This window comes from Tenrec ecaudatus, chromosome 13, assembly GCF_050624435.1.
Source record: "Tenrec ecaudatus isolate mTenEca1 chromosome 13, mTenEca1.hap1, whole genome shotgun sequence".
NCBI lineage: Eukaryota > Metazoa > Chordata > Mammalia > Afrosoricida > Tenrecidae > Tenrec > Tenrec ecaudatus.
Window position 1 is genome coordinate 2,317,007 of NC_134542.1, and position 21,181 is coordinate 2,338,187.

Below are 21,181 nucleotides of genomic sequence, written 5' to 3' on the forward strand. Positions count from 1 at the left end.
GAGACATGGTGGCCAGACTCTCCTGGCAGATGGGGGCCTCCAGGGGTAGCCCCCTCCCCCACAGTTATTCTCTTCTCTGAGGTCGGGGCAGCCTTATGATGGTAGAGCTACCCGTCTCTCACCAGGGTTATCTCAGAGCTGCCCAGGGGTGCGGAGTCCCTGCTCCATGGGAGTCCCTGGGCTGCTGGCCTCCACTGTTGCCTATCATCTGACTGTACAGATGGGGTGTCTGTGGTCACCCCTGGCCAGGCCATGGTAGGCCCTAGCTTGATGCTCACCCTGTGATCTGCCCACAGACTGGCCTCGCACACCGACTAGCGGCCCGGGAGAGCTCAGTGGCCCAGCTGCCCCTCTACACGTCACCTTCCTTACCCAACATCACGCTGGGGCTGCCCGCCACCGGCCCTTCTGCCGTGAGTAGCCCTTGGGGGATGCCTGCAGGGCAGTTGGTGTGACAGCCTGTGTGTCACGGCCATGTGTCTTCCATGCTTGGGCCGGGCCACAGCCCTGGGCCCTGACCATCTCCCTCACCCCAGGGTGCCGCCGGCCAGCAGGACACCGACCGCCTGCCACTCCCCACCCTGCAGCAGCGCCTTTCCCTCTTCCCCGGCCCCCACCTCGCCCCCTACCTGAGCACTTCAGCCCTGGAGCGGGACGCAGGGGCAGCCCACAACCCCCTGCTGCAGCACCTCGTGCTCCTGGAGCAGTCGCCGGCACAGGCGCCCCTGGTCACAGGTGAGCCAGGCCTGTGGCGCTGACCCCACGGGCAGGCCCCACGCCCACTGGGCTGGGCTGATGGACAACAGACCCCCTCCCCCAGGCCCCCTAAAGGGCAGTTCATGCCAAGTGGCTCTAACTCAAGGGTGGGGGTTGGAGCATGCTGGGTGACACTGGCGCGTGCCCCCAAGCTTGTGGGCACTGTTTGTGAGGGGATGACCAGACCTTGCTTCCTGAGCACCTGGCAGGGGCTTGTGGCATCTCAGGCATTCGCCCAGGCACTGAGCGCCGTACTGTTTGCCACCTGGAGAGTCCTAGCTACAGACTCCCGACACCAAGCCTACTGCCCTGGAGGACAGCTGAGGGGGGCGGGGGGGTGACCCAGGGGTCCCAGACGGTCAGCCTTGCCATTTCCCATGGAGTGGCTGGAGGATCTGGACCTTCAACCTTGTCACGAGCAGCCCTGTGCCCGACCCACTGTGCCAGCAGGCTCCCGAGCTGCAGAACTCAGCCAAGAGCCTCTGCAAGAGAAGCGGGCTCCGACCCGAGGCCCCACCCACCCACCTGCTCCCCGATGGTCTCTTTTAGGCCTGGGTGCGCTGCCCCTCCACGCGCAGGCCCTGGTGGGCGCCGAGCGCGTGTCCCCATCCGTGCACAAGCTGCGGCAGCACCGCCCGCTGGGACGCACGCAGTCGGCGCCGCTGCCCCAGAACACGCAGGCCCTGCAACACCTGGTCATGCAGCAGCAGCACCAGCAGTTCCTGGAGAAGCACAAGCAGCAGTTCCAGCAGCTGCACGGAGGGGGCCAGGTGGGGCCGGGCGGCACAGAGGGGCAGGGGGGCCGGGTGGCACAAAGGGGGGGCGGGCGGCATAGGGGGGGGGCAGGTGGATCCCTCGTCAACACAGGGTCCATGGGGCAGCAGGTGGCCCACAGCCCACAGGTGCTCTAAACTTGAGTCAGCCAGGTCTACAGGCACCCCGCCCCCACACCTCCATCTCCCATACCTGTAGCTAGCTCCACAGCCCAGCAGGAGCCTCGAGGGGTGGGGCGATGGGAAGAAATGACAGGAGGTGGGGATGGGGGAGTATGGGCCCCCTGTCACCCCTGTGAGGGCAGGGTGGTGTCCGATCAGCCCCCACACCCTATCTGACACAGCACCACTGCAGAGCATCAAAGGGGAGGTGTGTCCGGGAGTGAGTGGGCCCAGCACTCGCTCAGCACAGAAGTCTTCCACCTGAGGGACACTGACCGTGACTCCTCATTGAGTTAACATGGCAGGATGTCCCCAACTCTGCCATGACATGGGGACCCCCAAAAGCCTGGGGCTGGCTGCCTCACAAGTGGTGGAGCCCGCTACCCAAGGAGACTACATGCCCCCGGGAATGCAGGCGCCCCTCAGACAGGCCCCTTCTCAAGAGTTTGTGAGGAGCAGGGGAGGGTGGCTGGTATGCTGGCCTTCGAAATGGGAGCCAGGCTCGCGACTGACTATCACCCAAGGGTGGCGTTGAGATAAAGCCCCTTTGAGTGGCCTCCTCGGACCCCCAGCCCAGTGCCCTGCCCCTGGGTGGACTCCCCAACCCCTATCACCTTCCTTCTTACGACCCTCCCCCAGAAGAGACCCACCCCCATCAGCGCCCCTCTCCCTGCAGATCCTCCCCAAGCCCAGCGAGCCAGCGCGGCAGCCGGAGAGCCACCCAGAGGAGACGGAGGAGGAGCTGCGGGAGCACCAGGCCTTGCTGGAGGAGTCCTATGTGGACCGACTGCCAGGCCAGAAGGGGCCGCTCACGCTAGGTGGTGTGCACGTGAAGCAGGAGCCCCCCGAGAGCGACAGCGAGGAGGCCGAGCCCCCAAGGGAGGCTGAGGCGGGCCAGCGCCAGGCCAGCCAGCAGGAGCTGCTCTTCCGACAGGTGAGCTCAGCTAGCCCAGCATCAGCCTCCGTTCCTCAGGGCGGTACCATCAGTGCCCGTGCTCCCCACCTGACCTGCTGCGTCCAGTCATGTCCACCTCCGAGTGACCCTGGCAGGGTTCCCAAGCCCGTCCACCTTCACTGGAGCAGACAGCCTCGTCTTTCTTCCTTGGTGCCGTTGGGGTGGGGTTTGAACCTCCGGCCTTTCTCTCAACAGCCCAGCGACTAACCCACTCTGCTCCCAGCCAAGCCCTCAGCGAACCTCACACTGTCCCCACTCATACTGCCTTCAGCCAGAGCCTTCTCCCCATCACCACCTGACCCTGCTCCTCTGGGTACCACCCTCCTCAGATGCCCAGCTGGACCCCACTGGTCCCAGCTCCACTGGACACTGACTGAGCCCTTCCTAAGTCTTTGACCAGATCCTCAGTGAAGGCTCTCACCCCCACCCCTGGAGACAGAAGTGCACCTCATGCCCACAGACCTGTGGGACAGGCAGATTTCGCCCAGCTGACTGGCCAAGACTGTGGGGCCAGCCCCTGTGTGCTCAGCAAGGGGGGCATGGATGGATGAGGGGGAGGGTGGATAGAAAGATTGGATTGATGGATGCATCGATGAATAAGTGATTGAATGGATATATGGGTGGATGGTGGGGGATTGATGGAGACGAAGGTGAGTTTGTGGATGGGTGGAGAGAGATGGATAGATGGATGAGTAGGTGGGTGGATAAATAGTTGATGAACACATAGTGGATGAATAGATGGTTGGGTGGGTGGAGAGATGGATTGTGATTGGTGAATAAATAGGGAGGAGGGAGGGAGGGAAGAAGAATAGATGGATGGATGGATGGATGGATATATTGATAGCTAAATAAATGGATATGTGGGTGGTTGGATAGATGGATGGATGGATATGTGATTAGTGAAAGAATTAATTAATTGATAGAAAGATGGGTGTATGGATGAATAATAGATGAGTGTGAGGGTGGGTGGATGAATAAATGGATAAGTGTATTGATAGAGTGAGTGGATGGGTTGGTAGGTGAGTAGATGGATGGATGGATGGTTGGGTGGATACATGCGTGGGTGGACACGTGCATGATCTACGTGCATGATCTACGGTTGGTCTGTAAGAAAGAATGCGTGTGCATGTGTACTTTGAGGCATGACATAACCCTGAATCAACAGAAGCATGTCCTCCCACCCCCGCCCCCAGCAAGCCCTGCTCCTGGAGCAGCAGCGGATCCACCAGCTGAGGAACTACCAGGCGTCCATGGAGGCGGCCGGCATCCCCGTGTCCTTTGGCGGCCACCGGCCCTTGTCCCGGGCGCAGTCCTCCCCGGCAGCCGCCACCTTCCCTATGTCTGTGCAAGAGTCCCCAACCAAGCCACGCTTCACAACAGGTAGAAGCCCAGTGGGCCCCACAGGGCGAGTGGTGGGAGTGCTGCAGCCCATGGCCAGTGCAGCTCCTGTAGGGCAGTGGGGGCGGGGCTGCGCCAAGACCCAGCTCGCATGGAGTGGGGCTGAGTGGGCGGGCTCCAGCGCTGCAGGTCATAGCAGGAGGCCGCCACCACCAGCAGCTCCCCCCCCCACTGCCCACACAGCCCCCACCCCACAGGCACCACTGCCTTAACTCACAGGGCTTGGTCTCTCTCAAGCTCTGGGCCTCATGGTCTTGCTCCTCTGATCACTCCCATATCTGCCAAGCGCTGTCCCCTGATTAGAGCCAGCCTCTGGGGGCCAACCACTTGGGGACCCACCCACACACCCATTCAGCTGCCCACATAGGTACCCACACACCCAGGCATCTCTGTTCCCTGCAGCTCGGCCAGCCAGGCCTGGGAGAGCACCCTCGTTCTCCTCTGCTGCTAAAGGAGCCCAGTCCTATTTCACCCTGCCCTGACCCCTGCCTTTGTCATCCCCACCCGCTGGGTGCCCCGCAGGCCTGGTGTATGACACGCTCATGCTGAAGCACCAGTGTGGGTGTGGGAGCACACACAGCCACCCTGAGCACGCCGGCCGTATCCAGAGCATCTGGTCGCGCCTGCAGGAGACCGGCCTCCGGGGGAAGTGTGAGGTGGGTGACCAGGCGGCAGAGCAAGGGTTCTGGGACCCCCAGGGAGGACTGGGGGATGAGGTGGGAGCTGGGACGGCCTGTCTGGCCACTCTGCAGGTCCCCTGGGCCTCCATCCCTATGTGGGTCAGGAGGTCTCCTTTGAAGTGAGTTTGCCCCGCCTTGTCCCCTTCCTCTCACCTGTGACCCCTGGGAGGGCCAGGACTGCTCTCAGCCAGGTCCAATGGGCCTGACGAGCCTCCGAACCCCACACTGAGCCCTGAGCAGGGAGGGCAGGCAAGCGAGTGGGCCTGTGGGGGTCACTCAGTGTCCCTGTCTATGAGGGGGGCCTACAGCCACGTCCAGGGCTCCCATCAGCACCCAGGGCTCCTGGGCCTGTGGGGTGAAGAAACTTCGAGAAGCCTGTGTGGAACCCTGGCTTCACCACTGGAGGGCAGCAGAGGCTCGGCTGAGCAGGGCCTGTGTGGGGTCAGCTCCTGCTCCTCCTACTGGATCACACAGGAGGGCACCCCTGCTCTGAGTCCCATCCCCGGGGAGCCCGAGGGCACTCCGTGGGCATCAGGAGCTGCTTCAGAAGATCCAGGGGTTCCTCCAGGCTGAGCCCAGCAAGGCAGCTGCCGGCCTCAGGGGCACACCCGCAGCAGCTCAGCTCTCAGGAAACAGGTCTAGGGGCAGGGTGGGGGTTGGGGGCCTTTGGTGGAGGTTGGATAGCAGAGCAACTTCTGCCCAGACGGTGAGCTCACAGCTGCCCATAGCAGCCCACCTTCCCCAGGAGCCGAAGCAGGCTGAATGTCACAGGGCGAGGCCCCGCAAAGGGCAGAGGGCCAGGCAGGGTGACATCTGACATGGGAGCCTGGCCATCCTGTCCCTATACTTGCTCACTGGGGCCCCATCCTCACTGTACACATCTGTCATGGGGTCCCTGGGCCCTGGTGGCCCCGTGTGACAGCCGGCTCCCTGTCCCCACAGTGCATCCGTGGACGCAAGGCCACGCTGGAGGAGCTGCAGACGGTCCACTCCGAGTCCCACGCCCTGCTCTACGGCACCAACCCCCTCAATCGGCAGAAACTGGACAGTAAGAAACTGCTGGGTGGGCCTGCTTCTTGTACTCTCTCCTGGAGCTCAGATTCACCTGTGCACTGAGGCTGCAGCCAACCTGTCCCCAGTCCCCTGGGCCCATGGGGCAATGGCAGGAGAGGGCTTCAGCTCCTCATCCCAACACAGGCCTCTCCTCCAAGTTGGGGCACCTGGGAGGGGGTTAGGTGTTAGAGGCTCAACAGAGGACAGCAGCTCCTGGGGTGGACTCGGGGTTTGTGGGGACTCAGACTCGGTGTTCCCAGATACTCAGACTGGAGGTCTGGGAACTTGGGGCCCCCCACTGGCCATGGCCTTGGGGTGCTCCTTCCTGGCTCTCCCAGCTCCACCCTGGGCATGCCATCATACTTGGTCCCCTGGTCCTGCCCAGCACTGGCCCCTCCCCGAGTAGCAGCAGCAGCCCCCTTGCCCCCCAGAAGACGAGGCAGTAAGAATGACACAGTGGGCGGTCTGCTCAGCACTGGGCCCCCACCCCCACTCCCATGGCCCTGGCTGCACAGCACATGGCTGAGTAAGGTTGGAACTGGCCAGCTGGGGGTCCCAAACCTGCCCTCTGTGTATCTCACAGCAAAGCAGCCCACCTCCAACCCGAGTCTTGGAAGGAGAAAGACCCACCATGAGGCTCCCTAAGCACCCCCTCCCACAGGACCCCCGCATAACCTACAGGCCCCCCACAGACCTTAGCTCCCTTCAGCCTATCATGGGGCCCCAGACAAAGTCCCCAGCTCACTGCAGTCCCACACAGGAGGGATCCCACATCAGAGGCTTCCAGCTGACCGAAGCCTCCGTACACACAGCCCCCCAGGTCCCCCTCCGTACCCTTTACAGGACACCATACACAGGCCCCCAGCCCCCCTACCTCCCCCCCACGTGACCCACCCAGGAGACCCTCACTGCAGTTCTCACAGAAACACGCTTACAAGGCCCCCAGCTCGCCGGCGGCTCCCAGTGGGACCCAGGGACTCAGACCCACCAACAGGCTCTCTGGCCATGCAGGGCCCTCTGACAGGCGTGGGTCACCTTAGTAAGGGAGCTTCCTTAGCACTGAATCCATGAGGCCCCTTAGAAGGGAAGGGAGGTCCCACTCGCTGTGCGAACCTCACCCCCACCCCCGGCCTGTGAGGAGACCGCCAATGTGTCAGGCTCACAGACAAGGCCCGTGCGCCCCTCAATGGTAGGTAACCCCAACTCCAGTGAAAGGCAAAGGCGTGCGGATGTGTGGATTGTGACTGTGGACACCCTCGGGAGGAGCAGAAGTCACCGAGCACCTGCTTGTGCTCCTGAGGAACTGGTACGTGGATCCAGAGGCAGTCATGCAAACAGGAGGGAGCGCTGCCTGGTTTAAAGCCAGGCCTGTAGCCCCTCACCGTGCTTGCTCACTCTGCACGCTGAGGAAATCGTCAGAGAAGCTGGCTTATGTGCAGAAGAATGCAGCATCAGGATTGGAGGAAGGCTTATTAATAATCTTCAATATGCAGATGACACCACGTTGCTTGCCAAAAGGGAGGACGGGAAGCACTTGCTGATGAAGATCAAGGAGTGCAGCCTTCAGTAGGGGTCACAATGCCCCGTGGAGACCACAGCTGCACCCCTAGGTAGGATTGTGGTGCACGGCGGAAAGGTTGAAGTTGGCAAGGGCTGTGTCTTGCTTGGATCCACCATCAGTGCTCGTGGAAGCCGCAGGCAAGAGACTAAGCAACGCGCTGCGTTGGGCCAGTCTGCGGCACGAGGCCTCTCTCCAGTGGGGAAAAGCAGGATGTGACTTTGGGGACTAAGGTGCGCCTGACCTGAGCCGGGGTTTCTCCATTGCCTCCTGCGCTTGTGGAAGTGGGACGTTGAAGAAGGAAGACCCAAGAAGAATCAATGCAGAAGGACCAGGGACTGCCAGCAAACCGGCACATCTGTCCTGGGAGAAGGCCTGTCAGGGCGCTCCTTAGAGGCAAGGATGGTGAGACTTCGTCTCGGGTTCTCTGGATGTGTGGTCAGTCCCCGGAGAAGGGCATCGTGCTTGGCAAAGTGGAGGGGCAGCGACAGAGAGGAAGGCCCTGGACAAGATGGGCGGACACACTGACTGCAACCGTGGGCGCAAACCTAAGAACACTTGTGAGGACGGTGCAGGACCGGGCGGTGTTTTGCTCTGCTGTACATCAGGTCACTGTGAGTTGGAGTGGACAGACAACAAGAAAGATGGACTGTCTTAGAAGCCCACAGGGGCAGTTCTACTCTGCCCTGTAGGGCCGCTGTGAACTGACTGCACAGAGGGAGTGTTCCTCTGTGGCTGTGGGATTAGGATGGTGATCAGAAATCCAAAGGTCTGTCTGGAGGGCTCATGGTGACAGGACCAGGCAGCATTGCAGGGCAAGCTTCGTCGGGGAGAGGGAGCAGGCCCAGCATAGAGCACACATGTGCACCATCCTGGCCCCACAGTGCACGCTCATCGGCAGAGAGCAGCCTGAACAAGCCCCCAGACCACCATCCTGGCAGGGCCCCAATCTTGTCAATGTGTTTGGGGTTGGGTTGGGGGACATGATGGTTGGTGGTAGAGATCCATCACCCGGTATGGAGACCACCTCTACCCAATGGCCACTTTCACCCCCAGAGCTCTGGCCTGGAAGTGCAGAACAAGAAAGAGTTTGGGCTGGGGCACCCTGGATATGGAGGGCAGGGGTCTGCAAAGTGGGACAGCGGGACCCCCAAGGTGCTCAGAGAGCCCAGGTAGCCGCTGGCTGCTTCAGGCCCCACTAGAGATGCCACTGGCCCCCGCAGTACACAGCCAGCTTCTCTGGGGCCTGGGAGAGTTTTCCAGGCAGCTTGGTGGCCCCTTGTCCCTGGAAACATGTAGGCGCCAGGGATGGTGGGCTTCTAGGGGACATGCTGCCCTGGGACTTCTGCTCAGCCTGGTGCAGTCCAGTGAGGGGGACACAGGTGGGGACATGCAGCCCATAGCCACATACCGAGGGTGCACAGGGGTCCCGGGTATGTGGGACATGGCCAGGGTCCCCAGAGTCTCCGAGTAGCCCCGCTTGCTCCCCAAAGGGCTCTACCCCAACAGGCTGCGACTTGGAGGCAGGGCTTCTGGCCAGAGGACAGGGCTCTCCTGCAGTTCTGCACCCCAGCTCAGCCTGCAGATGCCGGCCATCACGGTTTTCGGGGGGTGGGGGGAACTTGGCTTGGACAGGTGCCATGCCACCCTTGTTGGCCCGGTGGGTGGGGCTGGCGGCCTGGCCTGACTGCCCTCTAACCCCCACAGGTGCCCTCACCTCGGTGTTCGTGCGGCTCCCGTGTGGAGGGGTTGGGGTGAGTATCTGCAGCGCACACTCTCAGGGCTCACTCTGTCGGGGTGACGGGGACTGCCCAGTCCGCACATGCCCTTCACAGTGAGTGTCCACATGGCCACGTGGGGCTCGGCTCAAGTGCACCTCCCACCCCCCACAGGGTCCTCTGAGCCTTGGCAAGTTCATGGCCAGTGAGACTCGGCCTGCCTCTGGCAAGCCAGCTCCTGTAGAACCTATTGCTTGCATTGGATGGGGATGACAGGTCCTGGGGGGGCCCAATCACAGGCCCCACCTGAAGCTACCTGACTAGGAGCCCAGGCTCAAGAGTACCCACCAGCCTGTGACCTCCTCCCAGGAGCTGCGGAGAGCAGCAAACACAGGGCACCTTGGACAGGCAGTCTTGGTGAGGGACGCTGCTGCCGCCACTTTGGAGGGGATACAGAAGGCCATGTATGTGAAGAGTGACCGCCGCTTCTCTCTCAGCCCTCGGACTCAGCTTTCCCATGTACCAGTGTGGTCAGCATGTGGCTATCATCTACTACTAAGAATGAGAACGTCTCCCTGGGATAGGCCCTGCCACTGACCTCCCGAGCTGGGCACTGAGTGAGCCAGGTTTCCTCAGGCCTGGTCCTCTGCTTGGACGCTGGCTCTCCAGCCCACCAGAGGCCCGCTGTCTGTGGGGCAGCCTCCCCAGGCCTCATTCCTGCCCCTTGGTGGGCGGGCCTCTGCCCTTGCTCCCTGCCACTGTGGTGGGACTCCTGGACAGGAAGAGGGGACAGGTGGGGGTAGCGGCCAAGCCCGAGCTCAGAACCTGAAACAGCTCCGAGTGGTACAGGCAGTGGCGGGAAGACACTGGGTTGCTGGCCAGTCAGTGGCTTGGACCCACCAGTCAGCCACAGAGCAGGAGTGTTGGGGCAGCCTACTCTGTGCAGACCTCACCTCGGACACCCTGTGCCATGGGTTGGTGTTTGAGGAGCCCCTGGGGATGCACAGAGTTCAGCGACTAGACCCTGGCTGGAGGTTCATTATGACCATGGGTATCCCAGGAAGAAAGGCCTGGCACTCCCCCCGATCCACAGTGGCTTTGTGCTGCCCAGTCTTCCTGGGCCCCTGGCCACCCTGACAGAGAACCAATACCACCCCCACCCACCCCTACTACACACACACAGTGTCCCCAGCTGTGGTCTCTAGGGAGGCAGATCGCAAGGAGAGCTCTAGACTGCTATGCCACCAGGGCGCCCCCATCGACAGGACTGGGGGCTACCGGCAGACAGTCCCCGAGCAGCGGGGGACATCCTTCTGGGCACCCTTGAATCTCCAAATGGAAGCCAACTCCTGAAGTGGCCTGTCTGCCCTTCTAGCGGGCTGTGAGGAGACTGGAGGGACCTCCTTGCCTGAGGCCCGCAAGGCTCCAGGAGTCCCTGGGGACTGGTGCTCAGCGGACAGGCCACAGGGAGAGGTTGTGGGTGTGCTGCCGAGGGCCAGTGAGTGTCACAGAGTCCTCCCTGGCCACCGGGCAGTGACGTCCACCACTAGCCGCAGTGTCCTTTCAAATATGACGAGCCAAATAAATGAGCCCGGGGCCACACAGCCAAGAGCCCACCCGGTGTTCGTGCAGTGTGTCCCCGAGTTGCTGCAGGAAACATGAGCCAACTCGGCCAGGGCTGTGGCGCTCGGTGCTCGGCAGGTCTGCTATGGCACCCTCGTCTCCCGTGATGCCGCCTGGCGTCATCGGCCAAGAAAGGATCCAGAGTAGGAAGCGGGACTCCTAACCCTGCCCCAGTAGGATGGCCATGTGGGCCGTTTCCCTGTGAAAAAGTTGGCATCACCTTGTGCCTCACACGGGATCCAAGGAGGGAGAAATGAGCTGAGCGAGGGACTCAGAACGCCAAGAAAGCAGAGCAGGAGCATTGCTCAGCCTTTGGACCAATGTCCCCCAGCTGAGAACCTCCTAGACTCGGGCACAAAGGTGCCATGGCTCCCCACTCACCAAGAACCCCAGGGCCCTCGGAGGCCCCTGAACCAGATGCTTGTGCTGCCGAAGCCACGCTTTGGGTCCCCAGCTCCAGGGCTGGGGTGTGGTCAACAGCTCTCAGAATGGACCACCCGCCTCCCCGCTGTCCTGGCTGACACTCCCCTGCGCATGCCTGGGCCCACTTGCCCCATCGTCGTAAACTGACCCAGTTCCATCCCGAACATGACAAAGTCGCATCTGAGTGGCCCTGGCGTGGCCAAACGCAAGAATGCCCTTCAGAGGGAGTCGAAGGAGGGGACCCAGGAGAGGCACCTCAGCAGGCCTTGGGGGCCGGGCTGCTGCCATGGTGGGCAGAGCAGTGACTGAGGGCTGTGTCCGCAGGTGGACAGTGACACCATCTGGAACGAGGTGCACTCCTCAGGGGCAGCCCGGCTGGCCGTGGGCTGCGTGGTGGAGCTGGTTTTCAAGGTGGCCACCGGCGAGCTAAAGGTGAGGGAGACCCGGTGCACTCTGGGGCCTCAGGGGACTGCCCCCTCCAACATGCCCAAGGTGGAAGGGCCACTGGGAGCCTGGGGTCAGGGCTTTGAGTCTGGAGTGGGGACATCCTGTGACCACTAGCAATTCATACACACACACACCCCCTCCTATATACACACTAGTACCTGGCTCAGCCAGCTGCCAGCAGCAGTGGTTGGCAGAAAGCCAGGGCACATGCCCCTCCATCTGAGCTGGCTCCTTGGGTGCCAGTGGTCCTGGGTGCCATCTCCATTGAAGGCCTTGGCTCAGGGGCTTGGGGTGGGGGAAGCAGTCATGTGCCCCACTGAATCCGACAGTGCTCCCCACCGAGTGTTGACTACTCCCTATTGAATCAGATAGTGCCCCCGCTCAGTCTGACAGTGTGCCCCACCGAGTCTTGACTGTACTCCCTATTGAATCTGACAGTGCTCCCCACCCAGTCTGATAGTGCCCCCCACTGAGTCTGATAGTGCCCCCAGTGAGATACGGCCTCTCTTTCCCACCCCCGCCCTTGGTGCAGAATGGTTTTGCTGTGGTCCGCCCCCCCGGACATCACGCGGAGGAGAGCACACCTATGTGAGTGGAGGAAGGGAGTCGGGGTGGGGGTGGGGATGGGGATGCGTCCTGGCCCTCTGAGGTGGGGCCAGTATTGCTGCCAGTCTCCGGGCCTCTGACCTGCACCAAATGGACAAGCCTACTCCATTTGGCAGGGGGGTGGGGGGGCAGGGGGCCAAGGGGGGCACCAGCATAGGCATGTGAGTACAGTGTGTGTGAGGGTATAGGGGTGTGGCAGGGTGGTATGTGTGTGTATGGTATGGGGCTGTGGTGTTGTGTATGTGTTAGGTTTAGTGTGTGTGGTGTGAGTGTAGATGTGATGGGTGCAGGGATGTGGTTTCCGACTATCTGGCCAGCCCATGCCCCAGAGCCTGCTGTGGCGGGAACACTAATCCCAGCCCCTGCCCCCCACCCCTACCCCAGGGGCTTCTGCTACTTCAACTCAGTGGCCATCGCGGCCAAGCTCCTGCAGCAGCGGCTGAGCATCAGCAAGATCCTCATCGTGGACTGGGTGAGTGACCGCCGCCCTTGCTCTTCTCACACTGCGCCCAGGCCAGGACTCTGAGAAATGCACCTGATGAGGTTGCTGGCAGCGTGACCCGTCCTGCCCACGAATCGGCCTCATAGAGGTAGAACCTTCTAGGAAGAGGACCCTGGCCCTGTGTGTCCACAGGAGGCTACTGCCGGCCCCCACCCGGCGCTTCTGTTCTGCATCCCTGCCCCTCCAGGGCGATGCGTGGTGGCCATGGGCACCTAATGAGCCACAGAAGACTGGCCAAGCCAGGGCCCTTCCAGACCCGAGCACCTACATCGAAGCAGGGCCCTGGTCCGGGGCACAGGCCCAACTCACTGCTGGGTCAGGGTCACACCTGGGGCTGAGGGCAGGTCTGGCCGGGCTTCTCGCTGCCGTCAGTCCATGAGCAGCGTGACGGCTCACGGGGGGGGGGGGGGGGGGGGGGGGGGCTCACAGTGCGCTGCCCCCCCTCCTGCCCCCAGGACGTCCACCACGGCAACGGCACGCAGCAGGCCTTCTACAGCGACCCCAGCGTCCTCTACGTCTCCCTGCACCGCTACGACGACGGCAACTTCTTTCCAGGCAGCGGCGCCCCAGACGAAGTGAGCGGGTGGCGCCAGGGGGCGGCCGGCCGGTGGCGGGGTGGTGGGCAGGCCCTGACGCTGTGCCCCCCTCCCGCAGGTGGGCACAGGGCCCGGCGTGGGCTTCAACGTGAACATGGCCTTTGCTGGTGGCCTTGATCCCCCCATGGGAGACGCCGAGTACCTGACTGCTTTCAGGTTCGACACCTGGCCCTGCCCCCGACTCCCTCCGCGCAGCCGCAGTCAGAGACAGCGGGACCCAGGCGCATGCCCATCCCTGCACACACATGTCCCCAATCTCTGGATCCACATCCACCCCCCATGACATCAGACGGCGTCCACAGCCCGGCCACAGCCACCCGCACTCACCGCGCAGACGAAGCAGTCAGCCCCCCCCTCCCCCCCACCCCGGGGGTGGGGCGGGGTCTGTTTCGCCCGGTGGCATAGTGGTTACAAAGGAGCAAGAGAGGCGCTCTGTGGGAGTGAGGGCACTTCAAGTAGTTTCTCTCCTTCAAACTTCCCCGGGGGGCGGGAGCTGCAGGCCGCCAGTCTCCCCGTTTCTGGCACGTGGCCTGCGCCTCCCACCTGACTGGCTGCCTCCATGAGGCCAGGCTGCAGCAGTGGGTGGAGGCTTCCTGCCAGACAGGGTGATGTGCTCTGGAACCTCAGTAGCTGCTTAGTCTGAGCAGGGGAGGGGGAGGCGGGTATATGAGCCCAGAGGGGCTCAGTGACTCTCAGGCTCCATGTCCCTTCTAACTCCTTGGCCCTGTGTGAGCGGGGTGCAAATGCCACACTGGACCGGCCAGACTGCCTGGACTTGTGGCCCTGGCTGGTCCTGATGACATTCTCCAGACCCTGCCCCTGACTGGCTGATCGGGCCTCCAGGGACCCCCAGCCTAACCTTGGCTCACCCATACCCCCAGGTTCTCTGGCCCTGGCTGACCACTTGACCCCCCCTCTCTAGTCCCTGGCCTGGCTGACACCCCCAAGCCCAGCCCTATCGGACTAATCACTCCAGCCCCACTACTGAAGCTGCTGACCACCGCCTTCTGGGCCCCCTATACAGCTTCCCACCCTCTCCCCCAGGGTCTCTCCCTTAGCCATGGCTGACCCACCCAACCCTTCCCACAGGACAGTGGTCATGCCGATAGCTAACGAGTTTGCCCCAGACGTAGTGCTGGTGTCCTCAGGCTTCGACGCGGTGGAAGGCCACCCCACGCCCCTTGGGGGCTACAACCTCTCCGCCAAATGTAAGTGGGGACCTGCCCACCCACTCCCTGCCCTGGGGGCTCCTCTCCCCTCTCCAGTTCTGACAGGATCTCTATCGTGCAGACAGCCCAGCTGTGCAGTCTTGCATGGCCACTGGGGGCCCCTCTGGCCAGGACAGGGGAAGGACCAGTCCCCGCCTTCCAGGGCCCTTCCTTGGCCTGGGATTAGGAGAGGATCCCAGCAATTCTGTGCCTCTCCTGGGGGGCAGTGGGCATGGGCGTGTGCATAACGTGGATGTCAGTGTGTGTGCACACCAGTATGTACAGGCATGCACCATATATATTATGTGTGTTACACAATGGTGTGAGTGTGCGTAGAGCGTGTGAGCGTGTGCGTGTGCACACAAGTGTGTGCATGTGTGCAGTGTGCATAGAACTTGTGAACTCGTTCATGTGTGTACACAAGTATGTATGTGCATGTGTGTAGTGTGTATGTACAGTGTGTGAGTGCACAGAACATGTGAGCTTGTATGTGTGTACACACCAGAGGGTAAGCAGTGCCAGGGCCCTCTGGGGAGCTGGAGTAGGGGTGTCTGGCCACCTCGCCACCGTCTGTCTGCAAAGCTGAGCTGTCCCTCTGAGTCCCCTGAGTAAGCATCCCTACCAGATCCCTGCTCCCACAGTGGGGGTCCCAACTGGTCCCCAGGGGGCCTTTGTAAAGGGATCATGGCCTTGTGTCCACTCCCCGACCCAGCATGCCTCAGGCACCCTCTGCCCCCTCCGGCTGCAACCCCTCCCTCTCGCCTGCAGGCTTCGGGTACCTGACAAAGCAGCTGATGGGCCTGGCTGGTGGCCGCATCGTACTGGCCCTGGAAGGTGGCCACGACCTGACTGCCATCTGTGATGCCTCAGAGGCTTGCGTCTCCGCCCTGCTGGGGAATGAGGTGCGCGCATCCCTGCCTGTTCGTGTGTGTGTGTGTGTGTGTGTGTGTGTGTGTGTGTGTGTGTCTGAGTCTATCCATGTGTCTGCTGGGGAACGAGGTGTGTGCATCCCTGTCTGTTCGTGTGTGTGTGTGTGTTTGCTGAGGAGCGAGGTGGGGAGGGGGTGCATCCACATGTCTGTCCCGGCTACCTGCCCCGTGGGGGCTCTCATCTGTGGGTGGCCTCCAGCCCCTGGTGGATCTGCTCAGAGCTCGGCAGACACTTTGTTGCTCTGGTGGGGAAAAGGCAGAGCCAAGGAGTGGGGGTTTGGCTCGCCGTGGTGGGCGCGTTTCCAGGTGGGCTGTGCCTGAACCCAAGCCAGCAAAGCCAGTCCACAGGACACATCAGTGGACAAGGTGAGGCCTGAGCAGGGGTCAGAGAGTATCCCCCAGTGTCCCTGACACAGGCAATGTCCAGACTGAATCCCACTAGGGCGCCCTCTGGCAGCTCACCCTAAGGCCTGGGACAAAGCCTGATGTCACTTCTGGGCCCAGTGGCCAGGGCTTATCTCTTGGGTTGGTCAAGTTTTGCCCCTTCCCCAATGGTTCTGGGCTCTAGCCCGAGGACCAGGGATGTTCCCCACCTAGTTCCTTCCTCATCCTGGTGCTCAAGGGAGGGAGGGAAACCAAGGCAAGCTTTCCACATCTGGGCCACAGCTCTCCGGGTCCTCTGTCCACTTCCCTGGGCTGCTTTCACCCCTATCGCTAAGGCCTTGTGCAGACAGACACTCCCAGAAGCTCCTGGCCAGCTGCTGGGGCTGATCATGAAGCGGGCTGACCAGAGCACAGCCGTGGTTGATGAGGGGCTGGACACTGGTATTCCCACAAACTGACCATGCCCCTAAATGGCAGGGTGACACCCTGAGACATGCTGCCTTCCCACTGGCCAGCACACCCAGGGACTACTGCTGTTGTTATTGGGGTGTCCCGTCTCATAGCGACCCCCACCCCAATACAACAGCAAGAAGCAGCGCCAGCCCTGCACCATCCTCCTAATGGATTTATGTCTGAGCCCCTTGTTGCCGCCCCTGTGCCCCTCTATCTTGTTAGGGCCTTCCTCTTGTTCAGTTCCTCTTCCTCCACGTCACCGAGCATGATGTGCTTCTCCAGGGACCGGCCTCCCTTGATAACATGCCCAAAGCGCAGTCTCTCCATCCTTGCTTCCAAGGAGCATTCTGACGTACTTCTTCTGAGACAGATCTTGTCGGTTCTTGAGGGGTCCCGCCCGGTCAGTCTTCTTATCCAGCACCCTCGTTCAGGTGCATCGGTTCTTAATTCTTTCTTACTCATGAATGGCAACTGAAAATACCCAGGTTTGGGGTCAGGCACACCTTGCCCTCAAAGCGACATCCATACATTAAAAAGGAGGTCTTTAAAGGGGTCGCGTGAAGCAAGTTTGCCTGGGGCAGTCCACTGTCCGATTCCCAGAACACCTCTGAACTGTCCTGAGCGAATCCACTTTCTGCAGTCGATGCCAAGGCCACTCTTGGGATTTCAAGTCATCTTTTCCTTGTTGGGAGCCTTGGTGGTGTCGTGGTTACATGTTGGACTGCAATCGGCATGTTCGGCAGTTCAAAACCAGCAGCAGCTCCTCAGGAGAATGACTGGGCTTTCTACTCCCATTTACAGTTAAAGTCTCAGGAACCCACTGGGGGTGTTGTGAGTCAGCACCGACTCTGTGGGAGCGTGTGAGGTTTCTCCCTGGTTGGAAGTGGCTTCAGCAAAGAAGTCCAGCTCAGGCCTTGGCCGTCCATGACACTGGGGGGTGGGATCCATACTGACCACTGCCCATATTCTTCTCCAGCTGGACCCCCTCCCTGAGAAGACGTTAGAACAGAGGCCCAACTCCAATGCCGTGCAGTCCATGGAAAAGGTCATCGAGGTCCACAGTGAGTCCCTCCTGTGGCCGGGTCCCCGGGGGGCTGGCAAGAGGGAGGGGCTCAGGCCAGGATGTGGGGAGCCTGTGTCCTGGGACTGGCCATCTCTGCAATGAAGTACCCCGCTTCACTGACTCAAGTGCGGTATAACGGGGTGCTCAGATCTCCCCAATGCAGGAGCGCTTATCCATACCTGCTGCTCTGTATCCTCTCAAAGTGTCTGTCTGATCCTTGGATGCAGGTGGCTCCTGCTACTGGCCACAGCAGAACGGGACGTAACAGCAGTTAAGGAGCCCTGGTGGCACAGCTAACTGCTAGGTCGGCGGTTCAAACCCACCAGCCACTCCGAAGGAGAAAGATGGAGGCTGTGTGCCCCCATGCCATTGCACAAAGGGTCTCAGAGGCCCTCTGGGGCTGTTCCACTCTTGCCCTCTCGGTGCACTGCCATGGAATGGATTCAGTGGCTGTGGGTGTAAGCGCCCTGGTGGCGCAGTGGTTAAATGCTGATAAGTGACATAAAGGTCGGTGGTTCGAAACCCACAGCCGCTCCCAGGGAGAATGATGAAGCAGGGTTCTCCCATACAGCCAGACCACCTCAAGAAGCCCAGGGGACAGTCTCCCTAGACCTACAGGTCCTGCGGCTCTGGTTTAGCTGGCAGTCACCTTGAGTACTTCCCAATGATGCGCCCAAAGCCACCGTGACCACTTTCAGGTCACACACACACACACACACACACACAATGATGCGCCCAAAGCCACCGTGACCACTTTCAGGACACACACACACACACACACACACACACACACACACACACACACACACACACACACACACACACACGGAACTGCAAGGGGCTCAGCCAGAGCCGAGCAGTGGTCTGAGAGCTCCCCTCCTAGGCTTGAGTTCCCAGAAAGGGAGACAGGCTGGCTTCTCCCACCTAGCCTGCCAGAAGGTGGACACAGGCTACAGATAGGCCTGGGGAGGAATGATGGCCAATGGGGGTGAGGTGGGTGGTACAGACGCCTCTGTGCTCCTCCCCTGCCTTACAAGTGAGAGGGCGAGCCCCTGTCTGTCTACCCCCAAGCCACCCCCACCCCCCAGCAAGAAAGGACCGGCAGCACACTTCCCTACAGGTCCACAGAACAAGGCACTCCTCTGACTGGAGGGGCAGCCATGCAGCCAGACACCGGGTGGGACCCCCGCCTGCCCACTCCTCTAGTTGGCACATGCACCTCCATCCCCACCAGATGCCACACAAGGGCCTCGCCCACCTCTCCAGGTACCGCATAGGACCCCACCAGCCAGCCTCTAGACAGCAAGCAGGGACTCCCCGTCCCCAGTGGCACACAGACCCCACCCAGATATCACCAGGACCACACACACACTGGCAGACCATGGAGATGGGCCGGTGGCTCCATGGCCTCCGTGGCATCCGCAGATGAGGAAGAGGGCAGGCACTGCCCAGGAGTTCCTGTCCTTGTTCTCATGGCTGGTGTGTCGGACAGAGGGCTTAGTGGGCGTGTCCTAGACAGTGTCCACAGATGCGCAACGTGTGGTTGGCAGCCCGGGTGCCCACCCTGTCCACGGAAAGAGGCTTCCAGAGTTCTCACCCGATCCCCAGGTCTTGCTCCGGCCACGCGGCATGAGGAGCACCCCTCAGCCCTGGACAACGTCTAGCCCCCAGACCACCTGACGCTGACCGCTGCTGCCTTCTGTCCCCAGGCAAGTACTGGTGCTCCCTGCAGCGGGCCGCCTCCACCGTGGCCTACTCGCTGGTAGAGGCACAGAAGTGTGAGAACGAGGAGGCCGAGACGGTCACCGCCATGGCCTCGCTTTCCGTGGGCGTCAAAACGGCCGAGAAGAGGTAAGGTCTGCTCCGTTGGTAGCAGGGGCGGGGTCTGGGGCGCAGCGAGGCAGGTTCTCGAGTCGGGCTCTGCAGGGAGCGGGCAAACTGCTGGGGCAGCCTGGGAGGTCGGGGGAGGCTGAGAGCCGGCTCTCGGGAGGCCCCCCAGGGGCAGCAGGCTCTGGAGGGGCTGGGCACTGGCGCCCCTGAGCCCCTCTCTCCTGGGGTCCGCAGGCCGGAGGAGGAGCCCATGGAGGAAGAGCCCCCGCTGTAGCCGCCGGCCGCCTGCTCTTGTTCGTTCGTCTCTGTCTTGAAGCTCAGCCAAGATTTCCCGCGTCCGCCTGCGTCCTGCCGGGTGTCCTCGGAACCCGAGGGGCGGCCGGGACGAGCAGCGCCCAGAGCCTTTGCTGCCCGCCGTCCACGCGCCGCAGCCAAGCAGACGTGGGCACGGGGCGCTCGGCGCCACCGGGGGTCGACGGAAGAAAGGTGTGTCGGCAGAGCTGCGGGGTGCAGCTGGCACGAGAAAGAGACAATCACAGATCTCTCAAAACCAACTTGATCCAAACTGGTGCTCAACGTCCGATTCCCACCCATCCCCGCGGTCTCCGCGCGCCGACCCCCCACTCCCCAGCTCGTCTGACCCCCTGTTGTCTTGTGTTGTGATTCAAGAGAACGTTCTCGCGCCTCTGGCTGCGGTGCGCCCCAGCGGGGTGCGGGCACGGCGGCACGGAGACCGTCGGAGATGCGCAGCGGAGGAGCTGCCGTGGTCTCTGGAAGCCATTGGCAGATGCGAGTTTGTGCCTTTCACTGCTCTGGTGGGGGTTCGTGGCCGGGTTTTCGAAAGCCTGAGGAACAATGCCTTAAGAAAAAAACACAAAAACACTGAACCGCGGGGTCGGCGGGACGTTTCGTGGCCACCCCGCCAGCGTCTCCGGGAGGGGCCCGCAGCGAGGACGCCTTGCGGCTGCGTGAGACAAACGGAGGTCGTTGCCAAATGACAGAAGAAATGGCAAATACTGTTGGGGTGTTGAGCTCCAACCCCCTTTTGACCAATCCAAAGCGTTCTTCTTCCTCAGGCGTCTTACAGCGACCGAGCGCCCTCCCCTTGACCGTCCAGCATGTCCGGGCACCTCGCAGTGTTAATGGCCAGAATGCTTTTTATGAAAAGCAGGTAGCATGAAGTATTGCTTAACATTTTAGGTATACGTATATATATGTATGTGTGTGTGTATGTCTATACATACATGCATACATATGTATAATATATATTCCAATGTATTCCAAGCTAAGAAACTTGATTCTTATGAAATCTTGATAAAATATTTATAATGCATTTATAGAAGAAAAAAACAAAAGTATATATATATATATCTAGATATATATATATATTATATAAATGAGAAACACAGGTGGTAAAGGTCCCTGGTGACCGGGGGCTTGCAGCTTGAATGCCCAGGTGATTTCTGGGAAGGGATGGCGCTTGAAGCTCACGTTACCCTGAGCTCTCGACCGGTCCGCTCACGGTGGCCAACTCTGACCGCGGGCAGCTACCCTCCAGGCTGCTGCTTTCAGGTTTTGTTTTGTTTTTCCCAGAAGCCTCCATTCCTTCGCCGGACCTCCATGCACATATGTATCTAATGAGTTTTTGTAGCAAAGGATATAAATTTTGGGGGGTTGATTTTTTTTTTGTATGAATTTTTTTTTTCACACGCAGATTCCGAATAAGCGTTGTTTTGTGAATTTTACACATTTTCCCTCACCATTCGGCGGTTTTACTGAGCGGTGATGGCGTCTTTCTTTCTTTCTTTCTTTGTTTTTCCTTTCTAAATTCTCACTTGTACATTTTTCTTCCTTTGTTAGGAAAACCCTTCACGGGCCTTCCTGTTCTCCATCATGCCCGTTTTGTCTCTGTGCAGCCGGCTGGCAGCCCTTCCCGGGCAGGCGCTGCCACTGCGTCAGAGTTTGTTTGCAGAGCGAGCGTCGAGTGATGGAGGGGGAGGGGTGGGCAGGAGGGCAGGGGCCTTTCATGTGGACGTCCCCGCCATTGTCTTTTCTGAGTCCTGG

General features: G+C 60.9%; 1 protein-coding gene across 1 annotated transcript in view; it reads left to right on the plus strand.

Moving 5' to 3' along the window:
- HDAC4 (histone deacetylase 4) overlaps window positions 1–20,830 on the plus strand; it is a 135,888-nt gene extending 115,058 nt beyond the window's left edge. Inside the window, exons 10-27 of the mRNA XM_075528828.1 lie at window positions 297–413; window positions 537–735; window positions 1,306–1,526; window positions 2,368–2,625; window positions 3,840–4,026; window positions 4,567–4,700; window positions 5,667–5,772; window positions 9,043–9,089; window positions 11,424–11,531; window positions 12,079–12,134; window positions 12,537–12,624; window positions 13,110–13,229; window positions 13,309–13,406; window positions 14,340–14,458; window positions 15,227–15,360; window positions 17,201–17,285; window positions 18,997–19,138; window positions 19,352–20,830. Coding sequence (XP_075384943.1) covers window positions 297–413; window positions 537–735; window positions 1,306–1,526; window positions 2,368–2,625; window positions 3,840–4,026; window positions 4,567–4,700; window positions 5,667–5,772; window positions 9,043–9,089; window positions 11,424–11,531; window positions 12,079–12,134; window positions 12,537–12,624; window positions 13,110–13,229; window positions 13,309–13,406; window positions 14,340–14,458; window positions 15,227–15,360; window positions 17,201–17,285; window positions 18,997–19,138; window positions 19,352–19,391 — 2,259 coding nt within the window. The 3' untranslated portion in view covers window positions 19,392–20,830. The remainder of the gene's footprint in view (window positions 1–296; window positions 414–536; window positions 736–1,305; window positions 1,527–2,367; window positions 2,626–3,839; window positions 4,027–4,566; window positions 4,701–5,666; window positions 5,773–9,042; window positions 9,090–11,423; window positions 11,532–12,078; window positions 12,135–12,536; window positions 12,625–13,109; window positions 13,230–13,308; window positions 13,407–14,339; window positions 14,459–15,226; window positions 15,361–17,200; window positions 17,286–18,996; window positions 19,139–19,351) is intronic.
- Window positions 20,831–21,181: the final 351 nt, after the last annotated feature.